Source organism: Choristoneura fumiferana, chromosome 14, assembly GCF_025370935.1.
Source record: "Choristoneura fumiferana chromosome 14, NRCan_CFum_1, whole genome shotgun sequence".
Lineage (NCBI taxonomy): Eukaryota > Metazoa > Arthropoda > Insecta > Lepidoptera > Tortricidae > Choristoneura > Choristoneura fumiferana.
The window spans coordinates 8093225-8107226 of NC_133485.1; the positions used below are offsets into that span (position 1 = coordinate 8093225).

The 14002-nt window shown below is 38.1% G+C and overlaps 1 protein-coding gene across 1 annotated transcript; it reads right to left on the reverse strand.

The window, feature by feature from the left end:
* Positions 1 to 496: 496 nt before the first annotated feature.
* Positions 497 to 6815, reverse strand: LOC141434954 (polyadenylate-binding protein 2-like). The gene is made up of 7 exons (XM_074097449.1): positions 6703 to 6815; positions 6385 to 6537; positions 4764 to 4911; positions 3666 to 3798; positions 3164 to 3293; positions 2030 to 2166; positions 497 to 969 (listed from the first exon to the last, which is right to left on the reverse strand). Exons 2-7 carry the CDS (start codon positions 6475 to 6477, stop codon positions 933 to 935), a joined length of 678 nt encoding a protein of 225 aa, XP_073953550.1. The 5' UTR covers positions 6478 to 6537; positions 6703 to 6815; the 3' UTR covers positions 497 to 932.
* Between the last annotated feature and the right edge of the window lie 7187 nt (positions 6816 to 14002).

Sequence of the window (14002 nt, forward strand, 5' to 3'; positions counted from 1 at the left end):
CAGTCGCGAATGCTCCACGGTTAAGTACGGACTCACGCGCATTTATTACGTACCTTAATACGTCACAACGATATAAACAATATTTTTCGGTGTGCGGATCATCTATATTATAATAAATAGTATCTATTGAAGTTATTTATGAGAATGCGATTTTTTTACACTCTTAAATTCAACAAAAACGCTATATTCGCACATCCAAGAAGAGACGCAAATGGGCCAATCAACTATTTTACCCACACTTTGGGCGTCTCCTGCGTTACCAAAATTGTCTTTGGCGTTACCAAAAATCGTACTTCCAACAAGATATTTCACGGTTTAATAGGTTGAACTGACGTAGGCGGGCATGTATTCATGTAGACCATCTATTAAATTACAGAAAAAACATGTTTACTTACAAAAATCTGCAATTGTTTGAAAAATGTCGCGGACAGATTAGTGTGGGTAAAAAAGTTGATTGGCCCAAATACTTCTCCGTAGCTAATTTGTAGGTAACAAATATACATACTAAATATGTAAAAAAAATAACGTATAAAATGCATTTTTGTTAAACACTACTTAGTCCAATTCTTCCATAATTTCCTAAACCTCCTAATCCTTTCCTAAATTTCATGTGACATTATCAAATCCAATACAAAACTGAAGAGTGACAGTTAGTAGAGTAAGCAGCCCTATCACGCGTTTGTGTACCGAGCAGGCGTAGGTAATTATATCAAGAACGCTGCCGAGACGGAATACTGCTCTTTTTTATACTGTGGTCTAACACTAAAAATGAACGTCAAGTTAGAGCATACAAGATACAAAGGAAGCTTATTCCGGTGCAGTGGTCTGGTCGCGGGGTGTTGGGTGGTGGGTGGTGGGTGGTGGGCACGCGATAAGTTAGCTAGACCGCGGGGGGGCGGCCGTGCTACGGCGGTCGCAGCGGCCTACCGCGCTCAGTACGGACAGTAATAACTGCCGCGCCTTAAACCTCTGCGAACAAGGCACGACATTAATATCTATCTATCTACTTGATTAATGCACATGCAAACAGCCCGAACGTGCAAACTGAAACTAAGGAAGTGGTAAAGGTATTAAAAATACATATTATACTATCAAAAAAACTTTATTTGACATAATAGAGTAGAGTGGGTATAAATATTCTTTGCAACATAGTAAAAATAAGGGATCTTTTTAACAATTCCACATTGTACTTCTACCAACAAAAGATTTCACAACTGACCCACATGCATACCTATTATAACTATAAAATGCAGTTTTCCTTGACATTCAAAATAATCCACGTAAAATATCACTCAAATTCAATAAAAAGTTTCGTCTGAGTGAATCACCGCCAACGCCAGGACTCAAGTCATTTTATAATTGAAGCCAAGTAAGAGCCACCATCAATAGCATTCTCTACCCAAACACTATTAAGTCGAATTACAGAGTAAAGTTAGAGAATACGATTTCCAATCATAGCAAAAAGATGGGAGCAATTAAGAAATAGAATAAATAAAAGTAGGTATGAAGCATCATTCTATCCTTAAAAAAGAAATATCAGAAATATAAATCTTTAATCGCTTCTGTGTCTGTGTTCCAATCCAAACCAAATTTGGAAACTGACCTATTAAGTTTTCATTAATGCATATTTTGATACAATGAATTCATTTAGTTCTCTTCAGACAAATAACATAGTATCCTTAATAATAATTTCCCCAACTTAATATTAATCAAACTGGGCGACTTTCGCAGCCACCATACTTTTAAAAATATGAAACATATGATTTTGGTGTTTTTTTTTTTAAACAATTAGGTATAACAATTATTCTGGATAAATGGGCAAAAGCATGTTATCTACATCTACTACGAACACTCCGTCCTCCGCCCTTTTAGCCATTAAATAAATACATAAAAATGGAGCAGAGCACAACAAAGAAAATAAACCATAATAACATGTATACATAATCATGCACGTTTTACAAAAGATACAGCGTACACGTAATTCGATCTAATAGTGCGGGAGTTGTCTGGTGTTTAATATGGGTTGTACCTGCCGCGCCGCACGGGCCGGTAGCCCGAGTAGTACGAAGAGAAGCCCCCGCGGAAGGAGCGGCCGCGCCCGCGCGCGCCGCGCGGCGGCCGGTTCGTCGACGACAGCCCTGGCTTGTTCGTACGCTTTGGCATCACCTGGACATCACATAACTTATCTTAAATTTCATTACAATTTTATGAAATACTCATTTCTGCACATCTCATATTTTAAGATAAGAGATTATAAAAATTATATGAGATTATATGAATTTGAGTCCCAGATGGAAGTACACGCATGTTCGCGTGCTTGTGGCTGTGAGTTTTTATGCTCCTGTTGTTCTATCAAGTTTGCGAACTCAAGTGACATAGAAGAGAAAAAGCTTGGCGGGCCTCAACTACGCTTGTACATCAATGTGGCTCTTCAGTGACTAATGCTTAGTACCGTCCGGGTCTATATTATATTAATTCGCAATTAATTCCTAATTGAAATTGGCATACCGTTATTTCGCATAATTATTAATCCGCATATCATTAATTTGCATAACTCAATACGAATAATGTTAATGCGTATATGTGGATTGGCATAAATTAAATAAGCATAACATTACTTTGCGTAAGAATTAAACAATATAAACTTAAATTATTATTTTGATTATCCCTTTTTTTATTAACTCAATTAAATCTAAGAAGTGAACTACTATGTGAAAATATCTATTATCGAGCTGTTATAAAAAATACCAAATATTGAAGGCTAAGGCAGGAGCTAAGCTATGCTTCACTCCCGGCCTTAGCTTGAACCTAACGTAACCGAGTTGAAATTGCCTGATCAAGCTTATTCACTTGCTTGATAAAATTATGCAAATTCATGTTATAAGAATTAAAGTTATAGTTAATCATATTATGCATATTTCAATATTATGCTACATAAGTTTTATAATTTTTATAATTATGCAAGTTGGATGTTATGCAATGCATAATTATATTATGCCAAATCTGTTATGCGAATTTATATTAGGACAATTAATTTTATGCAAAATAAGAGGCACCCTGTACTTATCCTTTACACTAATATTTTGCATGTAAACAATCTTAGTTTGTAGTATTAGTAATAGTGCAAGTGAAATCAAGCATTATAATTCAGAATTATATGTACCTTTATTTGACGCCCTCTAAATAATGACTCGTCCATGGCCATGGCAGTCTGAACACTGTCTTTGTCACCAAACTCTATGTAGGCAAATCCTTTTGGATGGCCATCAAACTTATTACATAAAATTGTAACCCTGAAAAAAGATAAAACAAGTTATTAATTGTATAATCTCACATTGACTTTTCTTTACATGGCTAATTAAACACTATAGGAATAACAAATAGTTTTTTTTACAAGCTTTTATTTAATTCTCAATGTTCATAGGTCTGTTGTTCATTTAAAATTTAGTGAGTTAATGTTGATTCAATTCCAATGGCCATGTACATAAGTATAGCTCTGATAACAAAGCAATAATAATTGTACCATGAACAAAAAAGCTGAAGTTGCAAATGTTATTTTGAGCTAAAAACATATTTTGCAATTTATAAGCAGACAAGACAATTTAAAGTGCAACATCAAAAAAACAACTACCTAGTAAAAAATACCTGAAAAATAGTTAAATTACCTATTGATGGAGCCACACCCATGGAAGTGTTGTTCAAGCTCCTCAGCTGTAGCCCCATAATCCACATTGCCAACATACACTGATCTGTTGTCAGCTTCAATTTTCTCTTCAATTGACATGTTGAGTGGACTTGCTGCACAGAAACAATATTATTTTATTTTTCTATCCTGGAACACCTCTGACCAGAGTATTAACAATAATACCTATACAACAGTCTTTTATAGACATCTGATAGGCAAACTCATTAGATAATGGCAGTAATTAGAACTTAAATAATTTATTATTTAGTAAAAACTTAAGGAGCTGTGATGAGTGTGTTGTAATTATTTACAACGTTAAGGGGCTGTTTCACCATCCATTGATTAGCGTTAACCGACGGTTAAATGTGATGCCGTCTCCGTCTATTCGAACAAAACAAATAGAGATGGTATCACACCTAACCGCCAGTTAACACTAATCAATGGATGGTGAAACAGCCCCTAAAAATATGGATGTTTGTGTTTGTGTGCATAACTCTTTCATACTGAAATAGCAAGTCTGATTTGTATGAAAATTGGTTAGTACATAGGTGGATATCTTGAATAACATGTAAGTTATTGGGAATTTCCTAAGGATTTAGCAATATCCCAGAATTCAGTTAAACTGTTTAAATATGCAAGACCAAAAAAATAATAATTGTTAATTAGGTATTAATTAAATTACAATTAACTCTAGTATTTACTTCTATTAACTAACAATTATGTTGCAGTTATTTTGTGTCCAATGAGCAGTTTATTTTTCTGTTAACAAGGCACACAATGATTTCAAAATACTTACATACAAATAAGAACTTGATTACATAATTTCTAAAATATTATATTATTAGATTGGTGAATGAACCTGCTTTAGCCATTTCCACAATCATTCAATTTGAAATTTAATAACATGTGTCATTAAATTCAAGTGTTTAATCCCTAAACCAGGAGTTTCCAATTTGTTATAAAAGAAAATGGACAAATGTAGTTCTAGATATCCATGCCAAGACTTGTGTATGTGGCCACAGTTTGGAAGTTCCTGCCCTAAACTAACAATGTATTTACATTAGCAAAAAAAACTTACTTAGTCCAGGAGGGCTGCCCATGCTCATTTGTTTGTCAACCTCTGTTTGCATCTGTTTGAGCTTCTCAGCTTCCTCTTCCATCTCCCTGACCCGTGCCTTAATAGCAGCCAGGTCTGGCACCTCTCCGCCTGCTGCCTCATCTCCACCCTGTAAATTAGATCATAGTAAAAACCAATTTAGAATATTTTATAAAGAAAAAAACATAAATGGTTTTTTATAGTCTTCCTTGGTTATTTTAAACTAGTAGTGTTACTAGAAGAAAAATAATCCAGATCAACAACCCTTTCAATTAATTACATAAAACCCAAGGTGATTTTTATGCAAGTTTGACATTTGATTCAATAACCTAAGTTGAATTGATGAGATTTTTAAGTCAACAATTCTGGATTAATTATTTAAAATAAAGTGTGTTGAAAACTTCATTGTATAAAAACAAATACAATTGACAAACATTGAGATACATACATGTACAAAGGTGAACTTATCCCTTTAAGGCAGGGATTACCAAAGTGGTTGATACTGACTCCCATGAGGTTGAAATTGGTTTATCAGGGCTTGACATAAACAAAAACTTATTATATATATTATTATGAGAAAATGAAATCTACTTACTCAACCAATCACAAAGTTTTTAAATTGGCAAGTATTTTGTATCAACAGGAAAAACCTAGAGATGGGATATTTTAAAAAAGAAATTTGGCTATGAGGTATCAGTTAATTTTGGAAAAGAAGGCTTGCCAAAATAGTATGGGAAGCCCTGCTTTAGGGACCTCTACCACCAGTCTAATGTCTTTAGAGAAAAAATCTTGATGCTTTTTCTCCAAGGCCTGTGTATTTCTTCACCATGTTTATAGGCTATCACTATCTATCTACCTTAGTAATTAAAACTAAGTTAAGTTTGACATAAAAGAGTATTTAGTATTTATTTATTTGGCATAAAACATAAAATACATAAGGCCTTATTCTACAATATTATGCACCCTGGTAGGGTATAGCCACATTTATAATAATGTTATCTAATTCTAAAAAAAAAAAGTGGAATGATACAATTATATACTTACTGTATTATAATATGGTAAATCAAATAAATAAACATTGAAATAACTTATTTAATTTCTACTCCTTCCTAAATTAACATGTAATTAGTTTATTCTTGCCCTGGCACAAAACATAACACAGCTCTAATCACAAACTAAAGGGAACTAATGTGCTGAAAATGGTCTAAAAAAAAAATTGCAAAACTTGTTAATCTACAAATAAAATAATGTTTATTGTTTACTTGATTTGCAGCAGTTTAGTATGAACAATTATTAAAACATCTCTAAGTAGGTTATGTATTGTTGTAAAAGACCATGGAGGGGTTTGGCGCCCTTTACGCTTATTCTAAGCGTGGTGATTCCGACTTACACCAAAGCAAAGTTACGTTAAGTATTTCATATGTTAAATAATCAGAATAAAGCTCGACGAGTACAATTAGGTAACAGTAACTGAATAAGTATTAGGTATAATTGTTTTTGATATGACTTCTGTTATCATTGGCCCAAGACGGGTTAAATCTTTGATGTTGACAAATATCACGATAATTTGAAAAAGCAAGCAATAAATACGAAGAGTACTTACGCCAAGGCTGCTGTCGGTCATATTTAGGGAACCGTTGGTTCCGTCTAAATGATTGTTGTCAATCGAATCTAAATAATCATCATTTTCGGCCATGTCCAAGCTCTGCCTGTATCATTAATGTAATTTTTGAGACACACACACGTCGCAAATCACCTGAAAAATCACAGGACGTTGAGAACAACTTAATCACCACTGAGATAATTCGATGATTACGAGGATGCTACGCTACATAGGCTCCGGCTCGGCTATCGACGTACCGGTAACCAATTCCGTTAACAAGCTGATGACCTATATAAAAATATATTTTGCATCACTTACGTTCGGTCGACCGAATTTCTTATGATAGATGCGGTTTCATAAACATAACATTATTTTCTAGATATTTTTAGATTTGTTTGGCAAAATACTGATAAGTAAAATTTAACGCCAAACCAAACACTTTTGACAAATGACTGAAATGACAGACAATCTTTCATTTAAAAATAAGCATGACAGCTGTGCCTTGTCTATGGTCAAAAGGGGTCTTCACACGAAATATTGAAATGTTTTTTTAACCTTTTTATAAATTTCAAATAAGGTCTACAATAGTTTGAATGAAACGTTTCAAAGATTTTCGTCCTTTTTATTTATTTCATCTTGAATTTAAATAAACCAAACCATACACTAAAGGCGCGGCCTCATGCAAGTCGCTCGACGCTCGTTTCCAGCGAAAAATCTGGACATGTGACATATAGTGATAAAGCTGAAAATGTTGAGCTACTGCTGTATGCAATCGCTCGCTCGTCGCTACAAATCTGGTCGCGTGGTATATAGCGATAAAGCTGAAAATGTTGAGCTTCAAAATGGGAAGCAGCAATGTGTTGACACTGATAAACCCATTTTTGGTATGATTGGTTTTTTTGGAGTCTTTTTGTATGTTTTATTTCAACTCCAAATTTGTTACTTTTACAGAATTTGATTGCTTAGTAGCGACATCTCTTGTATGGGTGAGCGGTTAGTTCTGAATGAATGTGGCGTCTCTCGACGAAACATAGATGTCGCTAGTGCTGCTGCTTAAGTAGCATAGTAGAAATAAGCAACCTGATATGTATGCATAGGAAAAATTCGTGTCTAGATTCCTGTCCAGCAGTGGTGTAGGGGTTATAGCACGTAGTACGGATTGCTGAGGACCTGGGTTCGATTCTCAGTGCTGGTCTTTTTTTCTGGTTTTTCTGTTCATCCATATCTCAGTTTGTATTTTCCATTTTTAGTACTTGTAAACAAACGACATTTCGTCAATTTCCAAACAAACATTGTCATTTTTTTCCAAGCAGTCGGTTCTGCTCAACGCGGCGACTTAACGCTACTTTTTTTCGCTACTACGACGCTACTTTCACGGGAAATTCGATCACGTGACCAGATTGGTCGCTGCAAACGAGCGACGAGCGATTGCAAACGAGCGACTAGCAATTACCGATTGAGTCGCGGGAAATTCAAAATGGGCCATGTGACCAGATTTATCACTGGAAACGAGCGTCGAGCGACTACATGGGGCCGCGCCTTAAATAAAAGCTCAAGTCTTGCCAATAAAAAAAAACGCATGCAAAGGCATACATACATGTCCAAAATCGTTCATTCATTCCATCTTTGTTCGTTCATTCATTCATCAAGATTTCATCATTCGTTCATTACGTGAAAAAAATTTTTTACAGACAAATTTGCAGTTTGTTTGTCAATACAATAATTAATAAGACCTAATCTAATGCTTATAAGTTTGACTTGGCATGAAATTGCTATCCTGGTAAAATTATTTCCAATTCATTAACGCCTAAAATGGTTTTTATACGAACTAAGTAATGTAACTTCTAATCTTCTAATGTCTTTCATTCAGGTATTTGTGTGTTGTACTTGGCTGCACGTAGGATATTTGAGTTGGAAGTTGTCCGCCAAGTTGTCCGACAATGCGCTAACCGCTGATGTTGCAGCGCAACAAGTTCAGGTGATTTAATTCTTTCATCAGTCAGTTAAATAAATATAACAGTTAAGAATTGTATACGTATTTAATTTCTGCCCTAAGTGCCCTTGTATTGTTGATAGGAACGATTGCGATCACTACACAGACTTATTTATGACATTGAGGCCGAGAGGGGCCGCAACGAACAATGCATTGACTCAATACTCAGAGCTGAAAAGGCTGCAGAATCACCACCTTCCAATGAAGACTCCTCAGGATCCTCTCAGCAGGTAAAATTTCTAAAGGACATTTTTAATGGCTTTCATTTCACCTTTGCTACATAGGAATTGTTATTGCAACACTTACCATTATTTTCATTAGAGAAATTCAATTCCGCCCTGAGTTTACAAAAGTCATACTCTATTAATCCCTTCTTGCAAAATTTTTTTGATGTTCATGTTTTTCCAGCAGATGCAGCTGAAAAGTTTATACAAAGCAGGACTGACAGCTGCCGAACAGGAGGAGAGGGTGCTTCGAGCTGCACTTATGCGGATATATGAGATTCGGACTATTAAGAACGAAAGGCGAATTCAGGTTTAATTTTTGCTTTACAAACTTCTCTTCTTAATTTTTTACATAATAATATGAACCATCAGCCAAATAGTCGACCACCCTAAAGTTGATAATCATTTGCATGTCATAAAACAATAATGCCAATTAGACGGATCTGTCAACTTGAAAGTTCTACTTTAGCAATATATTAATTTGATAGGAACAGGTACACTACATAAATATGAAAACTAAATTCCGAAAGTCGGAATCACGAACTTCAAAATACCGATTTTATAATTTCCGAATGTTTCTAAATCCTAATATAATATGACAGGTATTCCAAATTAAAAATACCTCATTAGGTAAAAATAAGTAGGGTTTAAATTACGATTTTCAAAATTCTGAATATCTAATATGTCCAGTAAAACACTTATAGTCCTCAAAATACACTTTATTCAGCTAGGGAGCTGTGCTTGCATGCATACATGGGAATGTGTGTGTCTACCCTACATCAATCACCTTTTATTATAAAAAGCAAGAGAGTTCTACCACTTAATTATAATGTACATAACATACCTCCCCCCAAGTAACTGTACTCTAACCATAACAATATAAAGCAACAACTTATAACAAACACATTACATTACAACTTACAACAAGAACAATATCAAGCACCTACTTATAACTTCTACCAGGCTTTTCATAGGTAATGTAGAACGGTATTTGGGTTTTTTAATTACTTTCCCTCCAGTTTGACTTGGTTCAGGAGTAGGTATTCCTAACATCTTTGCCCACTGATCTGCGCTAGGTATTTCAATAATACCCTCTTCCTGATTCCCATCTTCACTGATTACCACAACCCCTCTGTCTTTCTCCTGGGCATTTTCTGTTTCTGGCACCGTTCCTTTATCCTCTATTTCTTCGCCTCTTACTACTTCTTCGCCTCTCACTACTTGTTCGCTGGGTGGTTCCGTTTCTTCATTCGAATCTGCATTCTGTGCTGTTTTAATTAACTGGTCCATGTGCCTGTTGACTATTGAACCATCTGTTGCTTCCACGCGGTAACTCGATGGGCCCCCTTTCGAAAAAATTTTCCCTGGTAACCATCTGGGGCCATTACCATAATTTCTATACATTATATTATGTCCAACATTGCTTTGTCGCACTTTTTGTTTGCGTTCCTGTCAATTTGCTCTTCCACTTTTTTATTGCTGACATTATCCGGGTGGATAGTATCCAAAAGTGTTCGTAGCTTCCTGTTCATCAGCAATTCCGCCGGGCTCTTATTTGTCCCAGAGCATGCTGTAGCTCGTAATCCCAGGAGCATGTTCGGGATGCGAACTTCCCACGGTACATTATCCATTTTCCGAAGTTTATTCTTCACTGTTTGCACCATTCTTTCGGCTAAACCATTTGTAGCTGGATGGTAAGGCGCTGTTTTTACATGTTTTATATTATTCGCCTTTAAGAAACGCTCCATTTCGCCGGATACGAACGATGTACCATTGTCGGAAACATCATTTCGCATAAGCCGTGGTAGCAAACAGTATACGTAAGTGTTTTATAACAGTAGCCGAGGTCATATTGGTGACCATAAACACTTCAGGCCACCGTGAGTAAGAGTCAACTGCTATCAGGAAATATTTGTTCTGAAATGGCCCCGCAAAGTCAACGTGTATCCTAGACCATGGTCTGGTAGGCGTGATCCACTCGTGATTTGTTTTAGGAGGCATGTGCCGGTTTTCTAGGCACTTTGAACAGTCTCCGATCAGTCTCTCAATGTCTTCGTTGAGCTGAGGCCACCATATGTAGCTTCTTGCCAGGGCCTTTGTCTGTACTATGCCGTTATGAGTACTATGAAGTACCCGAAGTGTGGCTTCCCGAAACATGGTGGAATAACTACACGACAGCCTAACAGGATGCAATCCTCCTTTAGCGACAATTCGTCTCGATGTAGCCAGTATTTACGTAAGTCACTATCATTTACTTTGGTTGGCCAGCCACGTTGTATGTGATGAACAACTGTTGCTAATACTTTATCTTTTTTTGTTTCTGCTGCGATTTGTTCTGCATCGAACGGAAAATCCTGCGGTGCTTCTGCCATCAGTAAAATCTCCCCAAGTTCTTGTTTCTGGTTGATCCGGCACAGGTTGTTGGCCAACGACTTAATCCATCAGCATTGCCGATTTGAGAACCCGGTTTGTACATTATCTGGTAACTGTGTGCAGTTAATGCCAATCCTATTCTAGTTAATCGTGGAGACATCATGCTTGGCATAGGCCTTTTTGGGTCGAAAATACCAAGCAATGGCTTGTGGTCCGTTACTATTGTAAAGGATCGGCCAATTAAATAGTTATGAAACTTTTGAATGCCGAACATGATTGATGCAGCCTCTTTGTCCAGCTGCGAATAACGCCGTTCATGTGTATGTAACGTTCGAGAGCTCATTGCAATTGGGCGCTCAATTCCGTCTTCAAAAATGTGCGATAGCACTGCACCAACGCCATATTCAGAACTGTCACAAGTAAGTACTAGAGGTTTGTGTAGATCGTAATGAACTAGCGTTAAATCAAATGACAATAAACGTTTTGCCTTGTCGAACGCTACTTGTTCCGTTTCAGACCAGTACCACGTCTAGCCTTATCAAGCAGCCGATGTAAAGGCTCCAGCATCGTTGCTTTGTGTGGTATGAACCTTTCATAAAATTATAGAGCCCGAGAAAAGCTTGCAATCCTGCACGTTTTGTGGTGCCGGTGTTTCATTATAGCCTCCACTTTGCTCGGAGCTGGATGTATACCCTCTGCGTCTATTACGTATCCCAGGAATTCTACTCTCTGTCTGCCCAACTTACATTTATTCTTGTTCAACCGTAGTCCTGCTTTCTGTATACGTGTGAGTACCGCATCTAAACGCTGCCACATTTCGTTTTCATTTTGACCCGAAATAATAATATCATCGATCAGAACTGCCACCCTTGGATGCCTGCCAGTAGAGCTGTCATCAACCGTTGAAAGATACCTGGGCTCGCTTTGACTCCGAATGCCAGGCGGTGCACTGAATATAAACCCTTGGAGGTGTTTACGTGAGAATTTCGCCGTGGAGTCGTCCACCGTTACCTGCGTATAAGCTCGGTCCAGGTCTAGGGTTGAAAAATATTTGCCTCCGGCTATGGTCGCGAAGACTTCATTGGCGGTTGGCATCGGATACGTATCCGATTCGGTGGCTTGGTTCACCGTACTGCGATAGTCTCCACATACCGGATGTCCCCTGTCTTCTTAACAATCGGCACTACGGGCGTCGCCCAGTCGGAAAAAGATACCGGACGGAGTACCCCTTCCTGAACCAATCTATCTATCTCTTTTTCGACACGATCTTTTATCGCATACGGTACAGGCCGAGCTTTAACAAATTTAGGTGTCGCCCCTTGCTTCACATGAATAGCTACCGGTTCTCCTCGGTAAGTACCGAGTCCTTCTTTAATACCTCTACATGTCTATTAATCATTTGGTTAGCATCGTAAGAAGTTGACACGTAATTAACGTTTAATGTAACATTTAACGCTCGAACCAATCACGCCCTAAGAGATTCGGGCCTTTGCCTTTCGCAACAAAACATCTAAATCACGAGTAATGTCTTTGTACTGCACTCGAAGCGTCGCCCGACCCAGCAGCGCGACTGGTGAGTCGGTCCAGGTGCGCAGCGCCAGCGGCGGCGGCTGCAGCGGCGGGCGCGGGTGTTCCAACGCGCGCGCCACGTGCGCTCGTTCACCAGCGAGAAGCTCGCGCCCGTGTCCACCTGCATGTCCGTCGGCGGCCGTTTAACGTCACGACCACTTCGTAAGGCGGCCGCGCGCTGACGCGGACGCCGCCCACGTTGTATATGCCACCGATGTAATCGTCCTTGTCCTCCTCCTGTAGTGAACTGCTTTGTAGCCGCGTTTCTTTTTGGCGATACAAATTTTCTCCAAGTGTCCTCTTTTCTTACAAAAACGGCACACTGCGTTGACGAAACGACATTCTCCGCCGTGTGGTCCCCGCACCTGTAGCACAGGCGAGTGACCGCCTTTGCCTGCACGGCGTTGACGTCCATCGCTTCGGCTGCGCCGTCGATGTCGACGCGGCGTGTGTGGGTGCGTCAGGGGTGCCGTTCGCTCCGTAATTAGTCACTATCATACGAATGTCTTTCCGCACTCTCCGATGATAGCATAGCATCCACGACATTCTGGTAGGTGAGGCCGTCTTTTTTAATAGTTCGTACTGCAATCTATGGTCGCTCATACCGCACACAGTCGTCGCGTAACATACGTTCCAAGTCGCTGAAGTTACAAGACGAACTAATCTTTCGTAAGTGTCGGTTATATATTCGGATGCCTTCTCTCCTGACGTTGATCACGCTTGTAAAATTTTAAGACATGGAGATTTCATTGGGTTTCGGGCTGTAATGTTTGGTTAAAACAGTTTCAATGTCACCAAATGTCACATCACTAGTTTTGCTCGGTGTAATCAACGCTAAACAAGTCTCAACACTTGTGCACACACACAGTAAAGAAATTAGCTTTTTTATCCTTATCAGTGTCAATACCGTTTGCTAAAAAGCATATTTTAACCTGTCCAAGTAATTGTCCCAACTGTCCACTTGAGGATTAAACTCATTAAACTTCACGGATTTTTTTTGACATTTTGGTTTAAAAAGTTCACTTTTACACTTCGTCGCCACTAATATGTCCAGTAAAACACTTATAGTCCTCAAAATACACTTTATTCAGCTAGGAGCTTGCTTGCATGCATACATGGGAATGTGTTGTCTACCCTACATCAATCACCTTTTATATAAAAAAGCAAGAGAGTTCTACCCACTTAATTATAATGTCACGCATACGAAATATCATTACACAGGATCAATAATATGCATCTATTAACGTAAGCTATGTAGGTTAGATTGCCAAAACAGTATTACTGTTATTGATTTTCATCAATGTGACACAAGGTCGTCGGAGCACCGCTTGCGGAGCTCCTATTCCGCGCAGTTATTGCACTTCTCGCCTTGTCGCAATTCTAACCTAACCTAAGTTTGCAGGTCAATTTATCTAAATTGATTGATTTTAATTTTTTTTTTTTTTGATTAACTAATTGA